Source organism: Podarcis liolepis (genome assembly GCF_965112155.1).
Source record: "Podarcis liolepis genome assembly, chromosome: 7".
Classification (NCBI taxonomy): Eukaryota; Metazoa; Chordata; class Lepidosauria; order Squamata; family Lacertidae; genus Podarcis; species Podarcis liolepis.
Genome location: NC_139561.1, coordinates 75,314,006 through 75,328,203, shown reverse-complemented (window position 1 = coordinate 75,328,203; position 14,198 = coordinate 75,314,006). Strand labels below are relative to the sequence as shown.

Below are 14,198 nucleotides of genomic sequence, written 5' to 3'. Positions count from 1 at the left end.
GTGGCAAGAGGGGGGGGGAGAAGGAAAAGAGGGTAGCAGAGAGAGGGTAGCAAATAACTCCATAGTGACCAACATAACATTTGTATGCTGCTTTGCATAATGTTTTGTGTTTTAGCTAATATTATTTGAACTCCAGTTAAGATTAAACTGTTTGTGTGTTAACTGGTTTAATCCTCAAGCTGTATGTCATAGTTTAAATGCTTTCTTTTCACAGTATTTTAAAACTGATGTGACCAATATAACAATTTTGGAGCCTCCAGAATTCCATTCCCCTCCAAGTGTCCCTATTTTCTAGGGACAGTCCTCGATTTGCGGAAGCCGTCCCAGTTATTGATTTAATCCCGGATTGTCCCGCTTTTCTTTAGAACCCATGTCCCCAAAGACAAGTCTACAATTTGAGTACAATTGAGGACAACAGAGGGATGCAAGTACAGGGTATACTGGACCCTTTGCCCTAGCCCTCCTCCCTTTACTGCTGGTCAAACACAACTCCCACCCCCAATTCTCTTCCCCAGCTCCATTTGGGCTCTAATACTAAAGGCGATCGAAGCTGAAAGGAAAAACACCTTCAGCAGGAGTGAAGGCTGAGCAATAGACAGGGAGATGGTGCCCCTTGGAATTGCAGGTCTGCCTGAATGAACAATTATTCCTTGAGGCTTGTTTGGAGCAGAGTTCAATTGGAAGACAAGGTTGTGGAGTGGCCAGATGAAAGTGCAATTGAGGCTAATGAGGCTCCTGCAATTTTAAAGCTTTGTAGAATAAGTGTCAGCATGTTGCTTGTGTGACCTGGTCATCTTCTTGCATCTGCCGCCCCCCTCCCCCCCCCCTTATAGGCTCACTCACAGTGTCTCAATGCTGCTGAGCAAGAGAGATTTACAATTCCTTCCCAGAGCCAGCAGGTGGCAAACCTTGTGTGTTTGCCTAATAGCCTCTCTTGAACAAGGGGATTCTAGCTACTTATGTGACTCTGGCCAAAACTAACCTGATGAAAAAGAAAGAGCTCCGCCTACTGACTATCAAAGCGATTGCATGAGGGACTTAAAATGATGTACTCTTCGCTTCAGTTCCATAACAGCACCCTGGAATCCAGACTTAACCTACTTATCCAAAGAATTCTTCTCTTCTTTTTTTTAAACTTGAAATTTTTATTATTTTTCAGGAAACATACAGAGCAACCCAAAGGAAGAATACAGCATTCTGCAAAAAACCAAAAACACACACCAAATCATGCAGACTAGCCATTGCTTTGTACAGCAGTATTCATTTTTAGTTAGCAATGCCAACACTAATGTTTAATATGTTATTTAAAGACACTTTGATCAGCTCAGCAAGCTCCAGGAGGAAACTAACAGCTAAGAACAGAATTGCCAAATGAGGGTTAAATTTGGATTAGAACAGATGTGGTCAACCTTACTCATCCCAAGGACTGCATTCTGTCCTGGGCAACCTTCTATCGACTGTGCGCCAGTGGTGGGCAGGGCCAGAGATTAAGTAGGAGGAGCAATGGATGTTAATTTCAGTTTCAAACAGCCGGATTGTTTTCACACACACTCATTAGAGTCAAGACACCAGCTGTTCAGAAAACACAACAGTGCAGGGGTAGAATCAGAGTTCTGTTCATTTAACTGGTGTTCCCCATCATTAGTTTATTCTGCAAGGCAAAAAACAATAAAAATAAAAATGTGAATCTTGATTGCAGCCCTCAGCCAGCTTTTTAAATGGGTGTTAACACAAGGCAAAATTAGAAATAGGAATTGAACATAAGGCAGAAACATCAAAACACATGAGAAAGGTGTTTGAATCATTCTCTTCTACTGCTTCATCTGACTCCGTCCACCTGACACCACTGGCCTAAGATTCAAGGTCTTGGATCCAGCGCCTTGCTTGCTGCAGCTCATTTATGAGTTTGTCAATTGCAGATCTTAATTCATTGATCATGCTAAGGATCTTGCTTTCTGGGGGAGAGAAAGAAAAACACTATGGTAAGTAGTCAGAGCCAGCCATAATATTGGACAGAGCAAGGAAACGTGTCTGAGGTGGCTTCTTTTGGAGTGCTGTTAAAAGACAACCATCTGAGTGGTGATGTGAAGGCCTCTGCTTCAGTTGCCTAAATCTTAGAATCGTAGAATTGTAGAGTTTGAAGGAATCACAAGGGTCATCTAGTCCAAACCCCGGCAAAGCAGGGATCTTTTGCCCAGGTGGGGCTCAAACCCACAGCCTTGAGATTAAGAGCCTCCTGCTATTCATTCCTCCCCACGTCCTGCTGCCAAAGCACTACCTAAAGCTAAGCCATGGTTTGCTTTCACATTGTGTGCAAACCCAGGCTTGTGGTGGTTTGTCTCAGTTCCAAGAAAGCATGAGCTGTATCCAGGCCTTGTTCTTGGTTTATCGCTTTTGGCTTGCTGAGATAAAGGCAATCTATGAGCCTGAGTTTGGATGCAATACTAAAGCATGCTGTGGCTTCACTCTGGGTAGCGTAGCTGGGTGAGGAACAAAGTGCCTAGGATTTTCTGGGTACACTTGATGCTTCTCACTTAACCCAAATTCGGCTTAGCATGGTGCCCAAACAATGTCACACTGTGGCGAGGGGTGTGTGGGTGTGGGTGTTAAAACAAAAGCAACAAGGGCAAGGAAGCCCACCTGGGGTGGTTTATCTTGAGGTACCATCAAAGGGCAACTAATTGTTCATTATTTTGATGGTTGTATTTTACCCACTATTTTTTGGAAATGTTCTGAGGAGGTCCCATTTAGCTCTTCTACAACTGCCCTAACATCAGAGAGGGCGAGGCACCAGATCTCAGATGGTATATTTTGGGGTTGTTAGGCACAGCGCCACCTGCGTCCCTGGAGATGCCAAGGATTAAACATAGGACTGTCTGCATACAAAGTGGATGCATAAACTTCACGAGAAGATGAGGAAAATGCTAACATTAATGGATGCCTTCCATACTTACGACCATGCGATTTCCTGGTGGAGCAGAACTCTTCCCAGAAAGCATTGCACTTGCAGGATATCTGAGAAGAGGAAGGAAGAGCAAGCTGGGTTGGAGAGGATGGTTGAGGCTGGGGAGAAGCCTGAGTCGTCGGACATAAGGAGCAGATCTGTTCCAGGGTGCAACCTGGTAGCGAGGAGGCCTGTGTCTCATCTGAGAAGGAAAGGAGAAGCATCTAGGACAAGTGTGCACATACACCCCTCCAAGTATGAAGTCAAATAATGAAATCTGTTCAAACCTGCAATGTCGGCTTACCATCTTTTGTCTTGGGTGTGGGCCCAGAGGTGGCATGGGGTAGCACGTCCAGGCAGGTAGCTAGAAAAAGAAAATGATCCAATGAGTTATTTGGCCTATGGCTCATCCCACTATTATGACTCATGGCCATTTAGATTTGATTCTTTTTTTTTTATTTTGATTGTAGGCAGCCATCTACATCTGGCTTACAACACAGCAAACCCACTGAGAGCCGGTGTGTGATCGTGCTTTGCCAGCCTTCGCAGCTGGGCTGCACTTCCTGGGATGGTGGCATGCCAAGCTGGGTCTCAAAGGCAAATGTCCACCATAGTATTTGTCTGAAGGCTCTCAGTACGACTCAGGGATTGCTGGTGCCCTTCAGGGCTTGTAGGGCAGAAGGCAGAGAGACCAACAGTAGGTGAAGCCAGAGCCATTGAGAGGCAGATCCAACTTTTTAACCTTAATTTTGTCCCCATCCTTTCTCCCTGCTGTGTACTAGAAAGGAAACAATGAGACTAAGGAGAATGAATCAGACAGCACTGGTTCTAATTAAAAGGCAGGGCTAAAGACCCTTGGAAGACTCTTGGAAGACTCTTGGAAGCTTGTCCTTAGCTAGAAGCGAAGCTTAGAGGACAGGCAGGGCAGACATGCCTTTGGCAGGATGAGGATGCTACCTCAGCAGAAGCTGCCTAAGCAGACCCCACCTGCCCCACTATCCCCATTTACAGGGGTGAAGTGGCGCTGGTATTGACCCCGATTTCAGCTGAAATCTCACTGAAATTGCACAAGATCTTGTGAAGTGCACAATATCTTGCATGGTTCAGGTCTCACCCAAAATCAGGGAGATCTCGCCTGAAATCAGCACTTCTCCATCAGTGAAGGAAATGGCAGAGAGGGTGGTGGAGGCAGCGGTGCCAACGGCAGGGCAGAGTGGCACTTTCCATTTTGCCTCATGCAGTGAGAATGGATGGGCCACCCCTGAGGACAGAGTAAGGGAATCAGGTACTTGGGGTGGGGTCCTCATCAGCCATCTTCAGGAGTCTCTCCTTTCCATACTCACAACGGACACTCAGCCAAACTGGTGAGGACTTTGCTGAGCCTACTTGGTTGCTTGCTGCACAATAGTAACTGCCAGAATGCTCAGGGGTCACTTTTGGGATGGTCACCGTAGAATCCAGCTGCAGCTGTTGCCCGTCTTTGTACCATATGTAGGTGAGCTCCTGGGGGTTGGCTTCTCTCACTTCGCATCTCAGCTTAACAAAGCTGCCTTCTTTGATCAGCCCCAGGGGTTCTCGCACAGCTCTCACATCCTTGGGACCAACTGCAGGAGGAGAGACCAAAGGCAATGTATCACATGAGGTGCCCCACCTGCCCTCGCACCTGAACACACATGCAAAACCCACCATGCACACAACAACTGCTGAATGCAGAGTCCTCTGTAGTAAATCTGAGTGATCTACCTCAATTTTCAGCTTGAAAAACACATGCCTGCTGTACCTAACAAGTTGGGATCTAAGGCGTAAGATCAGTCTACGCTAAGAGGCTCTATATGCCAAAGAGTACATCCTTCTTGTGATTTGGCTAAGTTATTTAAGTTCAGCCTACAATTCCCCAAACAGGTACTGGAGCCACATAGCCAGTGTGGATCAAGTTTGTGAAATGACTGCACCTGCCTTCCCATAACCTCTGCTTGACTTGTACATGTGCTCCAGGACTTCACATGTCTGCCATAGATAACCTTTTCCAGTGAATATGTCTAACTCTCCTTTAAATTTGTATATGATGTTGCACTTTGCATGCAAGTGGTCAATTTTCCTGGTACCTCCAGGGTTTTAATTTTTAAAAGAATCAGGTGGTAAGTGATGCGGAGCACATCTGTGATCCTGCCAGTCAAAGTCTGAGCTGCTGGAAGGCAACTTCCTGTGTTCCTACAGACCCTTCACTTCCTGAAACTGAGGTTACTTACACTGAACATCCAGGGTGATGGATGAAGATGTTGAATTTCCAATGGTGTTCCAGGCTATGCAGTAATAGGTACTGGAATCTCTGGCCTGGATCGCCTCAAAATGCAGCTCCTTGTCAGTTCCAATTATGTCAGACTCCCTATCTTTATACCAACCATGGCGGCTGGTGGCAGGATTCCCTCGGGAAGAGCACCGCAAAACCACGTTGTCCCCTTCTTTTATTCTCCCTGGTGACACGTCAATCTTCACATCCTTTGGTGGATCTGGGGTAGAGAAATTATGGACACAGAAATCAGGGCTCTTGTTTCAGGGCAAGAAAATGTGTGTGCTTCCTTGGGGGACAAGAGAACTGTGAGAGAGTAACGTGTGTATTCAGGGATTGGTGAAGGTAGCAAAACTGGCCCCACCATATGGAAGGGTGAGTCAGCCCACTCCAGGAGGGACATTTTGAGATACTGTTAAGAAAACAGATCATTACTATGCTGATGGTGACTGCTGTTGGCATCCACCTGCCTTGAGAGACAACAGAGCATGCTTCCGTGGGTTTAGTCAAATCACTGCATTAGCAGCATCAAAGTGACCTCCATATGGTGCAAGTCTGGGCAGTGGGTATGGAGGTCCAGGCTGCCCAGATTACAAGACCCCCTTCTCCGACTTGCTGATGTTGTCCACAAGAAAGCAGAGCAATATGATTGGCACCAGCTTGACTGCAGGAGTTGCCAGAAGGAGGCACCATCTATACAAAGCACCATCTAACCGTCATAGGGACACCACTCTGGATCAGAGTTTTCCTTCTCCTAGATGGGCTACGTTCCCAGGGTTGATGAGCCCATCTGCCCCTCACTCCCCTCTACAGCAAGTACAGAAACCATCTGCTTGACCATTGGACCCACTTTGGTCTCATCTGTTCAATCTGCCAGAGCCTGTCTCCACACACAGGTAGTCAGAGTATGACTACACTTTTATCATCACCATTGACTGCCACCTCTGCTACCACCGTGTCAACAGAATCACTACTGCCAGCTCTACTATATCATCATCATCATCATCAGTTAATTAACTGGTGGTGATTATGATGTTTACTGCTGTGGTATTAATTTGGCCAACCATTATTTATGTACAGTATATGTTTTCATCCCACATTTTCCTCCCAGGAGCTCAGGCTGCTGCGTGTGGTGCTCCACCTCCCCATTTCATCCTCACATCAATCCTGTGAAGTAAGCTAGGCTGAGAAATGGTGACTGGTCCAGGAACTCCCAGTGAACTGCATGTCTGAGTGGGGATTATAATCCTGCTGCTGAAGATCCTGGTCCAGCATGCCACATTAATCAGGGTGAGCCAACCCAACCCCAGGAGGGAGATTTTGGGATAGCATTATTTTCTCATCATAGCTGTTATTTCTCATTTGGGGGTGCTGAGAAAGTCCATATATACGAACATGTTCAGATACTGCAGTTCAGCACCTGCAAGGTTAAGTGAGGCCATGTCTATGCCCCCTCCAGACCCAGCCAGCCACCAGATCACAAGCATGCCCTGGATGCAACCCTGCCCATCTTTGAAGGTGACCGGACTTAAGATTGTATTCTAAATGTACATTTTATGCAAGACCAACAATGCAGGTTTACAAACTATATTGGTGTGTGGGTAGAATTGGAGTTAAAGAAGCTATTTCCTGTTTCCTGTCCTGATAGTCACACAATGCATGAAAATCAGAAGGGAAAAGTAGTTTTCTTCTGAAATAAGAAAAGTCCCTCAGAAGAGGAAGGAAGAGGCAAGCAATGTCTGTAAATCCTGATGGTCATCATTCACCAGCCCAACAAAGAAACTCACACTGGACATTGATGGTCAGTTCTGAGCTACTGGATCCAACTGTGTTTTCAGCTGTACAACGATAGACACCAGAATCTTGCTCTCCTACAGAATCAAATTCCTTTATTGGGCTCGTCCATTCATATTTCCGCACATCGTTCCAGTACCATTGGTATGTAACTTCAGGGTTGCTACTGATGACTGTACACGCAAGAGAGAGAGTCTCCCCTTCTCGGACTGTGATTCCAGGCATAGCGCTCAATTTAACTCTTTTGGGACTATCTGAAATAAATAAAATATGGAAGTCATAAGTACCATCAGAAAGTGACAGCAGCTGCAAGGCTGGAGGTCCTAGAATATAATCAGGGACGCTTAATTATAACCCCCTCCCATCTTGCAAGGATCCCCTCACATTTTGTACTCAATAACAGACATCCTTTCAAATGTGGCAATCACATGCTTCTTGCTATTGTAAATGCCTAAGCCAGAGCCCACCATCCCTCACAAGATTCAGAGTTCAGACGATGGCTTTTCAGAGGAACAGAATCTTGTGCAGTTCAGACGGAATATTTTTTCCCAGATTTCCCCCACATAGCCCAGTTTCATCCCCCCCGAATACTCACATTTCACCTCCAATGTCATGGTGCTCTGGGATATCTCTGTCCCATTGTGGCTTTTCAGAGTGCATGTCAGCGTTTTCCTGTGATCCTCCCAAGTTGGAGTAAAACTCAGAACAGTCTGGACTTTTCCATCTCTATTGGTAGTTTTTTGGGAAGACATACGACTCTCCTCCAAGCCGCTGAAAATCAACATAATTGGCTCATCGGGGCAGTGGTAAAATACCCAGCAGGTCACTGTCACTGGCCACTGTTCTTGGATTTGCGCCATTCTGCTTTCTATTTGGGGTTTGGGTGGTGACACTGCATGCAGAAAATTAAAAAGGGAAATTCCAAGTCATTGATCAGGCAAAGCTGTAGACCAGAGATGGAGAACTTGTGACTCTCCGCATGTCCTTGGACCCCAACTCCCATCAGCCTCAGCCAGCATGGTCAGGGGTGATGGGGGTTCTAATCCTGCCATTTCTGGAAGTTTAAAGGTTCCTCCCCCCTGATCTAAGGGGAAGCTGTTGAGCAAAGAAGAGCCTTGATCATCTATCCAAAAATGGCAAGAAGCATCCAGGCCTATTTTGAACCCCTTCTGTGATGCTGCATGTTAGCATAGTTATACCTGCCTCTGAGTTGATATTTGACAAATGGACATTTTATTCTTATTTTAAATGATTTTATTCTTTTTTTGTAGAACTTGCAGAGGTGGTTTTCTTGATTTGAAGTTCATATGAATTTTTTTATTATTTTTTTAAAGCTGAACTTGTGTATACAGTATCCCCATATTTAACTTGCACACCAATTCAGGGCCATCAGGCTATAAAGCGGATTATAAATTTGTTACGTAGTAAAGTAAATAAATAAATATTTGATTCTTTTGCATAACAAAGTGCTGTGAAAAACTCAGCACTAGATACTGGCAAGGCAAATAAGAACACAGTGCATTGTATCTATAGTAGTTAATCTACTTAGGTCCATTATTTTCAATGGGTCTACTCTGAGTGGACTAACATTTGATGCAACACAATGTAGGGGGCTGGCTGATGAATGGCACATTAGTTTTACACAAAGATGTCGCAAGGCCTCCTAGTAAATACATTATTTGTGTCATTGAACAAACCCTTATAGGAGGGGATTCCAGAAATGTTCTTCAGTTACCAGTCTACCCATTACTGTTAGTCTACTCCTGAGATCCCTTCCAGTTCCATAGTTCTGTGATTCTATTATTCCTATAGGATTACAATTACAGCCTTAGAAAATTGAAAGTTTAGGACTTTCAATGTAGACCTATTTATTGAGCGTTCATCTTTATTTGCTTGCATGAAACTTGCACAGAGTATATCCTTGTTGACCATTTGTTCTGATTTGATCACAGGGCAGTTATGCATCTGTTATTCATATTGATTTCTTTATAAGGTATTTACTCATCTTCCCACATTAGTCATTTACTCACCCCACACATTTCAGTGCATGACCCTGTCACTTGCCAAGCTACAGAAAGGCTGGTTCTTTTTAAAAGTGAATTCTTGCACTAGGGCAACAGAGCACTTAAAAGAGCATAAATCTACATTTGTAGTATGCACTTGAATGTCTCCCACAAAACAGTGACAGCCTGGAGGTGCCCTTGGTTTCAAGACTACTTGACCACTTTGGCATGAATGGAGGACAAATCATCTCTGAAAGTTTCTTACCGTTAACATTAACAGCAGCAGCAGCAAACCACTTGTCTAGATGACGATTGTTTCCAACGAAGCCATAAAATCTTGCTCCATATGTGCCACTGTCATTTTTCTGGAGATGAGAGATCTTCAGGCTGCAGTTTCTGCTGTTTAAATTCCCAACAAACCTCACCCGATCCAGAAAGTGGGGACTTGTTGGAGTCAGGTAGTTCTCTGAGATGGTGGAGCCATTGTATAACATGATACCAGTATAATCTTTCAGTCTGAGATTATACTCAGGGTCAAAATACCAAATCAGGAAGAAGTTGTCAACCCGAACCTTCAACCTTAGGCTGATCTTGCATGGAATCAGAATACAGGATCCTTCCCACGCAGCCAGATTATTCGGTGCAATAGTCAACATATTTTCCTTACCCAAGATACCTAAATCGGAGAACAACATGTGATATTTTGCTCAGCTGCCACCATGCATTCAGAAGGATGATGAAAATGGTTTGAAGGCAGTGCTCTCTAATCAAAACTAAACTAAACTTCTGATGGCCTCTCCAGACTGGTGGCTTTTTTGCAGAAATATTCTGAAACATGTCAATAGTAGTGCAATAGTGGGGGTTTAAACTGGACCATCGTCATATCATCAGAGGCACTTTTAGGGTGGCAGGAGTGGTGTGGTCCCACTGAGCAGTACCCTGCAGGGGGCATCAAGACAAGGTTTCAGAATGGAGCTACAGAGGTGGGGTTCGTGGAATTTTAGTGTCGCAAAGGGCATTGCTGAAATCTGAGAGCCCAACATCCACCACTGCCTTCTCCTCATTCTTTTCTAAAGACCAAAGAGAGCAGTGGTGCTGAAAAGAGACCAGAAGCCCAATTTGCTTTTGTTGGCACAAATCAAACCTGCATCACACTTGCATTACCTGGAAGGAAGAGCAGACAAAAGAAGCTCCTCATTGTGAATTCATGCAAGGGCCAAATCTGGAAGCAAGGGGGTGGAAATGGATTATTGATTCATTCAGTAACAGTTATTTACCATCAGAAATATATTCCCCAAGTCATAAGAATGTGTATGGACAATTCTAATCCATTGTGTTCACATCAGCCAGAAAGTTTTGCACACTGCTGAGAGATGTCTTTGAAATCCCTCTTCGCTTTCATAAACAATAAAAATCACCAAACCAGTACAAAAGAAACTTAATATTTTGTTTCTTTAACCAGATTATTGGAGGGGGGTTCACCAAAGCAACTCCCCAAACCACTTTCTGCCAATCAGCTAATGTAGCGCCCTTCCTATTTAACAGGAGTCATTTCAGAGATTTCAATACTTGTTGTCCAATCGTTATAGAAATTTCTGCAAAGACCACAGTCCAAAACTCTGACACTTTGCCACAAGTCCTCTGCCTGACCTTAAATTACCTCGGCTCCTTATATCCTCTCCAACATGGTCTCTAATTGGACACCTTCTTTGAAACAGTCTCATAGGAGTCGTATACCATTTTTGCATTATTTTCAATGCATGTTCTCTCATGGTAGATAAAACGGATGTCAATGGGAACCTCAACCACATAGAAGTCCAACCATTGTCTTCAATCAAAATATTCCAGTCTGACTCCCACATCCATTTCAGGCCTTCTGCAGAGCCCATATCAATGATCAGAAGTAGGATATAAATAGGAGACACCAACCTGTCTACTTCACCCTCAGAGCTCAGAAATACTAGCTTGAACAGCATGAGAGCAAGGAGACTTCTTAAGAACATTTCCAAAACAATGCAGCTATATTGCAAACAGAACTTACTATTCTAAATAAGGAGAAACCAAAATGGACCAATTTCACCAACCATAGTGAACATGCACTGAATTTGCCTTGCAAAATTGAAAGCCCCTTTTCAAACTCCTGCCTGTTTCGATCTGGCCACTGACAGCTACTGCTTCTCCGCCATGCTGAGATGCAGCAGGAAGTACAGTGAAGCTTGGATCAGAAGACTTAGACATGGCAGGCCCTGTGACATCCCCCCTATGAGTGCAGGGCAGGGCAGGGGTCTCAGGCTGCCCCATCAGCTGCTCCTGTCTCTGTCTCCTCTTTTTCGCAGAGGCAAGACTCAGCAGACTGAGCTGTTCTACTAGAGTTCATCCTCCCCTTGCAATAAATAGACTTTGCAATCTGTATGCTTGCCCACCACAGTTGTATTGGAAAGAAGAAGAAGAAGAGTTTGGATTTGATATCCCACTTTATCACTACCCAAAGGATACTCAAAGTGGCTAACAATCTCCTTTCCCTTTCTCCCACACAACAAACACTCTGTGAGGTGAGTGGGGCTGAGAGACTTCAGAGAAGTGTGACTAGCCCAAGGTCACCCAGCAGCTGCATGTGGAGGAGCGGAGACACGAACCCGGTTCACCAGATTACGAGACTACCGCTCTTAACCACTACACCACAACCCTTACAGAGTAAATAGGAAGTGCAGCGATACCCTCCAACATTCCTCAGATGGAAACAGGGACCTTCTATTCTACATCAGTATCATTGCTAAAGCATTTCCTCCTGATCAAAAGTTATCAGAGGAAACAAACGGCATGACCTCCTACCAATCCCTCTAACACATGGGCCAAAGAACAATTTGTATTACCTGTGTAGCTGTATCTTTAAGTGAATGGAATGGAAGGGTTTCCCCCACCACACCACACTACATATATTGGCAGCATGATACTGGATCCAGATCAGGACCCAAGAGGCAGGGAGGAGTGCCTGTTAGAAGGCTTTAACTGTTTGCTTCAATTGTCACTCAGAATTGAGAGCCCCACACCTGCGCAACTGAGATAAACAAAATCTTATTTTACTTTGCAAATTGCAGATGAAAAGAGGCCACAGTGGGGGATGAAGGGTTAATATTGCCTTGTTTCCTGATTGGGTATCCCCAGAGTGGCAATCTGTAAACAAACACACCTGCATTGAAAGGCACAGCTATGTAACATTTACATGTCCTTTACAGAGTTTCTCCCAGCAGGGAAGTGATGGGAAATGTTTCCCCAACTAAACCCTGTACATTGGGCTGCTGTCTGGAGGAGACAGTTTGCCCAGGGACCTGGAGCTCCAGTTTGCCCAGGGACCTGCCAAACCTACAGCCAGCCCTGCATGGATCACAAATGCTAGTTGCCTTGTTCACACAGTCGACTGAACAGAGGTGCAAGGTGCCTCTACACAGTACAAGGGTTTGCATGAAACAATTTGCATGCGTTGATTTGCAAAGCTCAACTCTTGTGTACACAGAATCGACTCCCCTTGAACATTAGATGTGAATAACTGTGCATGTGTACAGCTCAGCTGCCTAGCTACACAGGTACACAGATTGTACCCTCGCTGTGTGTCACCTGTGGACACCCCTGGTGAGACATCCACTTATGGAGCATTCATTAAAAAAACCCTTAGGAGATGTAAGCTCTTGAGTAAGAGTTATTTCCCTGGAAATCATTCATTTGTATTCTTACCTGATAGTGAAGATGCAGGCGAAGGCTGAGGAGCTCCGCTTAGCTGAGTGCAGCTATTTGCCAGGGTCCGATTCAGCCAAGCTGTGGTGGCCCAAAATAACAATAAACCCAGCAGCAACTAAGGCTGTGCATCTGTCACAAGAACTTCCCTCTTTCTACCCTGAGCAGAAGATCTGGGGGCATCTGGTTCTGCTGCTTCAAGCTTGGCTGAGTCTCTGCGGTTCAGGGTGAGGTGTTTTTGTGAGAAGAGTAGCCTACCCACGTTGCTGTGAGTTTGAGACCGGAGCAATGCATGGCTGGTCAGCAGGAACCCCTGACAGCATAGGACCATCCAATGTTTCATTTAAGGAAGGGGTGGGCCCAAACATCAGCTGCAGGCATCTGCCGGATTTCATGTGGGTGGAAAGAAGGGCGGGGGTGGAAGAAGGAAAAACAGGGTAGCAGAGAGAGGGTAGCAAAAGTAACTCCATAGTGACCAACATAACATTTGTATGCTGCTTTACATAACATTTTGTGTTTTAGCTAATATTATTGGAACTCCAGTTAAGATTAAACTGTTTGTGTGTTAACTGGCTTAATCCTCAAGCTGTATGTCATAGTTTAAATGCTTTCTTTTCACAGTATTTTAAAACTGATGTGACCAATATAACAATTTTGGAGCCTCCAGAATTCCATACCCTCCAAGTGTCCCTATTTTCTAGGGACAGTCCCGAATTTACAGAAGCCGTCCCAGTTATTGATTTGATCCCCGGATGTCCCACTTTTCTTTAGAACCTCCCTATTTTCATGGGAGAAATATTGGAGCGCATGGAGTTATGCGAACCCCAAGCCAAGGAGATGAGTAACTTTACAACCTTAGATGACATCTGAAGGCAGCCATGTATAGGGAAGTTTTTACATGTTTAGTGACTTATTATGTTTTCATATATCTTGGAAGCCACCCAGAGTGACTGGTGGGCGGGCCAGAGGCAAAAGTGGGTGGAGCAAGGAATGTAAATTATACCTTTGTATAGCAGGCAAACATTCACTCACCTTTCTGTATTCTCTGTATTCTCCAAGACACATGATCAGAGTTCAAGGACACATTCCAGCCAAGCAACAACACTCAGGGGGGCAAAGTGTGTTTGTGGCTGGAGAGAGCTCTGAGGGAGAGATAAAAACACCCAGGAAGGCTGCATTCAGCCTCCAGGCCTGACATTCCACATCCTAGTTAAAGACCACAGTGGCAGACCCATGTCTTCAAAGACAAGTCTACAATTTAACTACAATTGAAGACACCAGAGGGATGCAAGTACAGGATATACTGGACCCTTTGCCCTAGCCCTCCTCCCTTAACTGATGGTCAAACACAACTCCCACCCCCAATTCTCTTCCCCAACTCCATTTGGGCTCTAATACTAAAGTGATCCAAGCTGAAAGGAAAAGCACCTTCAAC

General features: G+C 44.9%; 1 protein-coding gene across 1 annotated transcript; it reads right to left on the bottom strand.

Annotated features, from left to right (window-relative positions):
- Positions 1-1,129: 1,129 nt before the first annotated feature.
- Positions 1,130-13,011, bottom strand: LOC310712324 (B-cell receptor CD22-like). Its single transcript, XM_083515248.1, has 10 exons — positions 12,764-13,011; positions 10,196-10,253; positions 9,297-9,707; positions 7,624-7,920; positions 7,022-7,282; positions 5,194-5,454; positions 4,288-4,548; positions 3,249-3,308; positions 2,955-3,146; positions 1,130-1,955 (listed from the first exon to the last, which is right to left on the bottom strand). Exons 2-10 carry the CDS (start codon positions 10,227-10,229, stop codon positions 1,852-1,854), a joined length of 1,881 nt encoding a protein of 626 aa, XP_083371374.1. The 5' UTR covers positions 10,230-10,253; positions 12,764-13,011; the 3' UTR covers positions 1,130-1,851.
- Positions 13,012-14,198: the final 1,187 nt, after the last annotated feature.